This window comes from Orycteropus afer, unplaced genomic scaffold, assembly GCF_000298275.1.
Source record: "Orycteropus afer afer isolate SDZICR_OR568_19922 unplaced genomic scaffold, OryAfe1.0 scaffold00028, whole genome shotgun sequence".
NCBI lineage: Eukaryota > Metazoa > Chordata > Mammalia > Tubulidentata > Orycteropodidae > Orycteropus > Orycteropus afer.
In genome coordinates, this window is record NW_006921615.1 from 17,954,005 (window position 1) to 17,961,439 (window position 7,435).

At 43.4% G+C, this 7,435-nt stretch overlaps 1 protein-coding gene across 1 annotated transcript in view; it reads right to left on the reverse strand.

The window, feature by feature from the left end:
- PFKFB3 (6-phosphofructo-2-kinase/fructose-2,6-biphosphatase 3) overlaps positions 1-7,435 on the reverse strand; it is a 34,369-nt gene that overhangs the window by 19,287 nt on the left and 7,647 nt on the right. The window contains exon 2 of the mRNA XM_007935454.2: positions 930-1,055. Within this exon, the coding sequence (XP_007933645.1) occupies positions 930-1,055 (126 nt within the window). The remainder of the gene's footprint in view (positions 1-929; positions 1,056-7,435) is intronic.

Below are 7,435 nucleotides of genomic sequence, written 5' to 3' on the forward strand. Positions count from 1 at the left end.
CAGGAGATCCTGGTTGGAGTAGGAGAACAATGTGAAACAGAACTCAAAATCATAAAAAAAAAAAAAAAAAGACCAGGTTTACTGATCTGATGAAGCCTGGTGAGACCCCCAAATGATGGCCCCTAGTTACCCTTCAGGCCTGGAACCGAACTCACTCCCATGGCTTTCAGCCAAACAACAGACAGGCATATAGGGTGAACATTTACACCAGATAGATAACACTCCTTAGTACAATCAATCATGGAAGAACAGAAGGGGAGTGTTTGCACAGGGAAATAGCTTGGACAGCAGGAATGCATAGGATAAAAGGACACAGAGAAAAGGTAACTACAGGGAGGAAGAGAACTGTTACATTGTGGGGTTCTCAGTCAATGTCATGAAACAAAATGTGTATGAATTGCTGTACGGAAAATGAATTTACTCTGTAACCTTTCACACAAATCACAATAAATATAATAACAATAAAAAGACATTTCCCATCTGGTTAGGGAAGACTAGACAAAGAGCCATAGTTAATCATCAACAGTATGGAGTACTTTATGACAGTGAGTAGAGAAATGTTACAATTAAGTGCTATTAGAGTTTAAATGAGAAAGATCTGCATAGACTGAGATGGTCAGAGGGTGTTTCAAGAAAGAAGTGAAACCTCAGTTGAGTAGGATGCAGGAAGAGCAGGAAAGAGGAGAGTGGCTGTGAGAATAAGGTTCCAACATAAAAGTCAGAGCATGTTTGCAGGCAGCAGTGATAGATGACACAGCTGGAAAGAGAGGTGGGATCAGACTCCAAACAGGGAGACAGACCAGCCAAAGAGTGGTTCTGCACCGTCAGTACCAGCAACTAGAAATGGAAGATGATTATTTTTTTCAGCTGAGGAAGTTTGGAAAGCAGAGCGCTCAGTGGATCTACCTAGCCTTGGAACACAGCTTTACCTTTTGTTGGGACGCCAATCCAGTTGAGGTAGCGTGTCAACTTCTTTGAGATGTAAGTCTTCCCCCGGGCTGGGAGGCCAACCATGACAATCACTGTGGGGGAGTTGGTCAGCTTCGGCCCACAGGCTAGAAAAAGCAATGAAGAAGGTGTCAACAAAGGGGCAAATGTTGGTGAACCGAGTTCTATACCCAAAAACAAACTTTTAAGAATTTCACAGAAGCAGCCTTATTTCCTTCCCCATCTCAAAGTCCTCAGAATTTCAGACTCAACTGGGACTAGGGCCCCCTGGTAGCCAGGGTCTCTTAGTCACATCTTGCAGTTAACTCTCAGTTTCAGATTATGTTTGGCATGGAGTCTGAGTCCTAATCCCAAATTCCCAACCTGATATTCAAGTGCCCTGGACCCAGCCAGGGAATCTTGTTACTAACACTACAGTGGAAGAACACTCCTTATGGGTGTAAGAAAAAGACTCACCAATGAAAGTGAGGCTAGCAGTAGGAAGAGGTGGTTTCCAAATGCAATGTAAACTGAGGTGCCAGGTATGAATGGGACATGGGAGGCAAGGCCAAAATACAGAGAGAAGCCAATCATCAATTTCCTAACCTCCACACAACAGGTGTAGGTGGACTTTCTATAAAAATAAATTTTCAAAAGAAGACAACTTTAAAGAGTAAGTACTTATCAAAAGAAAGGAGACCAGAGACCCAAAATTCTGGCCCCCTGTGAAAGCTGACAGATAAGTTCCTCCATCCCTGAGAATCTCATGCTGTTCTCTGCTGCCAAGTTTTGATTGATGCCGGGGCCATGCCAAATGAAAGGCAGGTCAGAGGGCACCAGACGTCCACAGTTACTAAGGCTTAGGCAGGGGGCCCGGCTCCACCATTCATCTCTGGGAAACCCAGTGGCTTTTGCTTGTGGATTTTTCCCCTTCAGCTACTGAACTACAGGCCTGAGAATCTCATTAAGACAAAATGCCAAGAAAGGAGGTTTTCACTGGGTTTTAAAAAGATCTCTGTTCTGGAAATCTATGGCACAGTATTTTCTTGGCTGTCATCTTGCTCCTGAGACGCACAGGCGATTCCCACATCCTAGTAACAAGAGTGAGCCAGTGTCCTCCCACTGGAAGCAAGAGACCCACCCGCTGCCTGCCAACTCCCAACCCTGGCAGAGCTGCTGTGCTGTAATGCAGAGCTCACTGGCTGCAGAGATGGGCCAAGGTCTCCTTATCAGCTACGCAAAATTGCTTCACAGGCGGAGGCCACACAGGCAGCAGGGACAGCTATTAAAGCTCTACTCCAGATCTGGTCAGGTGCTAGATTAAGACAGAGGCTCTGACACGTGACGCTGGTGAGTGCCAGAATGGGGGAGGGAGGAAAACCACCAGCATCACTGCTGACAGGGCCTTGCCTCCTGCAAGGTTTAGAGGAGGAAGCTGCTGGGCATCTCAACACAAGCCCATGCACAGCCTGTTGACCAAACAGAGGTCACATGTCCAAACACCCACTGTGCTATTCTGGGAACTGCTTCCTAGACAGCAGGCTGTGGGTAAGGAAGAAGAAACTATAACAGACAGAGGGCTTTGCTTTGTTTCTTTCCTAATAGTTTCAGATCATGCAGTGGGGAAGAGGTAGAAAAGCTATCAGGAGACACTCAGGCACCACAAAAATCTCTGGGCCAATATTCCCTCAGCTTCCAGTGACCTTGAAGCAAACAAGTTCCTAGAAAACAGAAACATTTCACTGCCCAGGATGAGCCAGCAGTGATGCACACACGACTAGAACCAATGGGCTTGCGTATGTCCTAAGAGGAAAGCAGAGAGATGAGGGTCTCCCTGAAAACCAACAGGGACATAAGACAAGCCCTATTGTGTGCAGGGTCCATTCTGGCAGCTGACACATGAGAAAAGTGACAGTGACTGCTGAAGCTTTCTCACTTGTACCTGGAAACGATAATCCACTCCATCGATCCTCTTCCCAAAGCAACAGTTCTTTCCCCCTGGTTTAATGGATATCCCCACCATGCCACTGCTCCCAAGACCATTAAAACATGCTCAGGGACAGGGGCACGTGCATACACACTCAGCTGTGCACATACATTTTTTGTTGGAATAATGCCAGGGAGCCAAGGACACTGGCTATCAAATGAGGGATTCTATCTATATTAATCTTATGAACAAATCTCCTTTGGAATTAAACACCTTCAGGAGGGGAAAAAAAAAAAAAAGTAAAGGAACATCCGAGTAAATACCTTAACCCAGGAGTTCAGGTTGAATTTCAAACCCAAACAAACCATCACGCCCTTACTTGGCAAAACAGAAACCATCCTCCCTATTCATTTAGCTTCTTGTGTGGGATTCAAAGGGATGCAAAGACAGAGTGCTATAAGTTCCCTGGTCTCCAACAGAAGGAAAATCATAAAACCTCTCAAACCTTCTGACTAAATCGTTGAGTCTTACTCTTCTTCATTCCTCTATCCCCTCACCTCTTTTTTAAAAACTCACAGTACACCTCAACTGCTCATAACCACCTGTCCTGCCTCAATTTCCCTAGATTCTCTGCTTTTCCTCTGTGGATCGTCTTTCCCATTGAGAATGAGAACCCCATTCTCCCCCCACCCCCTGCATCTTTCTTACCATCTTGGCTTTTTCTCTTCTTCCCCAACAGTATAATAATTAGGGAAGATAAGTATTTAGCTTAACACAAGATTTTCCAAGGGGTATTTGTGTCACTCATTTCCTCTTATTTAAATATTATTTTCAATTTTTTAAAAAAACAAAAATCCAGAGTTTTAAAACTTGAATAAAAAAATTTAGATGTCAATTTAAAACACGTAAAAGGGACTATACAGATTCTCACTATGTTAAGGGGGTGAGAAAGTAATCGTTTAAAGATCACTGAGTTAACAGGCCAAACAGCTTGATTACAGTTTGGGGGCTCAGGCTAAAGGTGCTGTCCATGGTTATAGCCATCATTTGAGTAAGTTATCAGTCACCAAATTCGACAACTGCACTTTCAATTCTATAATGGCATTACATTCACTTACTCAATCAACAAGAACAGGTACTAGGTGCTATGTAAGACATAGAGGCTACATGAATGAACCAGACAGGCACTATCCCTGCTGCTAAGAACATCATTCTAGGGTGGAAGACAGATGAAAACAAGTAAATAAACGTGCAGATAACTTCAGGTGATGATAAATGGTATTATGAAAGCAAAGCAGATGTCCACATAGAGAGAATGATCTTGTCACGTGTGGAGGGTGGCTGAGGGTGAGTTTGAATTAGGTACTGCAGTGCAGTGAATTGCTCAATATGGCCCTTCTAGCCATTGTCCTCCATCTTGTGATGTATTGTAAATCCTAGTATCTATGCCTGTTTAGATGTATCTTGAGTCTCAGCTTGCTAAAATATATGACTCAAGTCACTAATCTTAGTTTCCTTGAGGGTATATATGTGAATGTTCTAGGAAAGTTTGCTCTCTTGTCCCGTTCCTGTCTTTTGTTCATCGTCATCTCACTGCTGGACTTGAGACAGCATCTGTCACCTGACCCACTGGTTTGGGTTCACCAGCCCCTGCAGCCACGTGAGTTGGGAGAGTCCTCCAGACCTACCCACAGGCCTGACATTTGCTAGCCTGCCAGCCTCCCAGCCTCCCAGCTTCCACTACCCCAACATGAGCCACTTCCTTGGGAGTTTGTGAGTTCTGTAAGACATTACAGCAAACTACAGAACCACACAACAGGAGAGAGATTGAGGGGAGGAGGAGGAATTGATGTCAGAGATGGTGGAGTGGCACAGCAGTTGGGAAAAGCTGGATATTTGGGACATCTTTAATCTCCACCTCATAGGGACTGGCCTTGTGCTAATCTTTCTAAAAGAAATTATACAAGCAGATACCCAGGGTCAGCTTCACTAAGCAGAAGCATTTGAACTAAGATCTCACTACCCACAAGTCAGTCATACCAATTTATTAGCATATAATGCAAACTGGCTACTTGTATTTGTTCCCTACGCATAAATGTATGCAGGAAAACACATTATAACCAGAAGGTTGGTTGGTGAGCATGACAAGGAGCAAGCTATGATGACCTGATATAGCCAGTTATGAAAACAGTCAGCCAGAAGGACCAGGTTAAAACCCCTCCACCCTGGACAGTGTTTTTTCCATTTCATAGCTAGGTTGCAAGGCTGACAGTCTCAGGTTTCAATTCCAGCTTTACTACCTACATTAAATTACTAACCCTTCTGAAAATGTGTAAAGCACTGACAAAAGTAGGCACTCAACAGCTCTCTTCCTTCATTGTACCGATGCCCCATAATTCATTCTCTGAAAATAACCTTCTATTTGGAAAATATCCCAGGCCTCCTGCAAGCTTTCTTCTACCCAGAGGCTCGCCAAAATGTTAACCTCAAAAAGGAGACAAGTCACTTGCGTTCTTTTCTAGAAGTAGCTAAATTATACTCCATTAAAAGTTCAAGAGGAGAAAAATGGAAGGGGCTGCTTATGACAGATAGCAAGCTGCAAACCAAGAACCAGTCACCGTCAGTTCTAACTCATGACTACTTCACATGTCAGAATACAACTGTGCTCCAAACCAAGATGGGATTCACAAATCCTAACAGAAGTTAGATTGCTGCATGTTTATAAGAACCACCACAACCTATTTCAACCAAAACCAAAAACCAAACCAAACTCACTGCCGTGGAGTCGGATCTCATTCACAACAACCCCCCTCATAACTCATAATTCCTTGGATTTCCCAGGCGTATCATTCTGAAAGTGGTGCAAAAAAGACCTGCTTTGACCCCATGGTTACACAACCACTGTAAGATGGTCTCTCTGGCAAACAGACTTAACATGCTTGGCCCCTCTGGGGGAATGGAATGCAGGAAACACCAGCACAGAAAGGGATCAGGGAAACTTGATTGTTGTCTACTGGACACAACCCCCTTTTCTCCTGTTATCAGATCAGCCTGGAGTGCCCTAGTAGTCTGCTTATTAGTATCAAGGATTAACATCTAAGTGAGCTTGCCTCAGGAAATAGGGGAAGGTGTGCACACAGCTTTCCAAAACTTTTTCAAAAGCCTTCTGTACTACTTCATTGCTAGTGTGTGTACATACTATCTTTTGCCTAATGAGCAGCCTTCTCAACCAGGGGTCAGGCATTTTAGCTAATCATATGACAACCTTGGGAAGCAATATAATATCAGTCTGGTTAAGACTGTGGGGTCTGAAGTCAAATAAGGTTCAAAGCCTGGCTATCATCTCCTTGAACCTTGGGCAAATTACTTTACCTCTCAGTGTCTTAGTTTCCTTTTCTGTAAAATGAAGGAATGCTTCCTAAAAGTTGTTTTGAGAATTAAATATAACATTTAAGAGGGAAAAAAAAAAAAAAAATGCTGACACAAAGGCCCTTACTCACCCTTCAAGCCTGGAACCAAACTCACCCCCTGGCTCAACTTTCAGCCAAACAATAGACAAGCATATAAGGTGCTCAATAACACCAGGGAGGTGTGCGCCTTAGAACACTTACTCATTCAAGATCAAAAGGGCAGCATTTGCCCAAGGATAAAGCTCAGAAGGCAGGGAGGGACAGGAAAGAGGGAAGAATCGAATGGCAAATACAGGGAGGAAATGGGAATAGTGCTTTTACATTGTGGGCACCGCTCATCAATGTCCTGAATCAAAATGTGTATGAACTTGAATGAAAAAACAATATGCTACATGAATCTTCACCCAAATCACAAGGAAAAAAAAAAATAAGTTGCCATCAAGTTAATTCAAACTCATGGCATCCCTATGTGTGTCAGGGTAAAACTAAGCTCCATAGAGTTTTGTTTTGTTTTTACTGTTAAAAAAAAAAAAAAAAAAAATACAATTATGTGCCAATTGCTCCATAGGATTTTCAGAAACAGATCACCAGACTTTTCTTTCAAGGTGCCTCTGGGTGAACTGAAACCTCTAACATTTCAGTTAGCAGCCAAGTGCACTAACCATTTGCACCACCTAACATCCTAAACCAAACCCAACCAACTGCTGTCTAGTCAACTCCAATGCATAGCAACCATATAGAATAGAGTAGAGCTGCCCGACAAGGTTTCCAAGGTGTAAATCTTTAGAGAAACACACTGCCACATCTCCCATAGAGTGGCTGGTAGGTTCAAACCACTCACCTTTCAGGTGGCAGCTGAGCGCTTTAATCACTGTGCCACCAGGCCCCCACCCAACATAATACATGTAAAATGCTTAATACAGTGCTCCCTATCAGTCTTAGCCATTTTGGTTATCACTATTCCAGACATTCCAAAACTAAGACTCACACATAAGAATGTTGCCTGAGAGACTTTGGTAAGATGGAGGAATAGGCAGACAAGTGACACAGACCCTCTTCAACAAAGAAAAGAAAAACCAATTGACAGAGATACAGAAGATAATCCTGGAGCCCTGAGCTTTGAAAGGAACTATACAGAAGTGGATTAAGCACCAACTAGTGGAAAAACCTG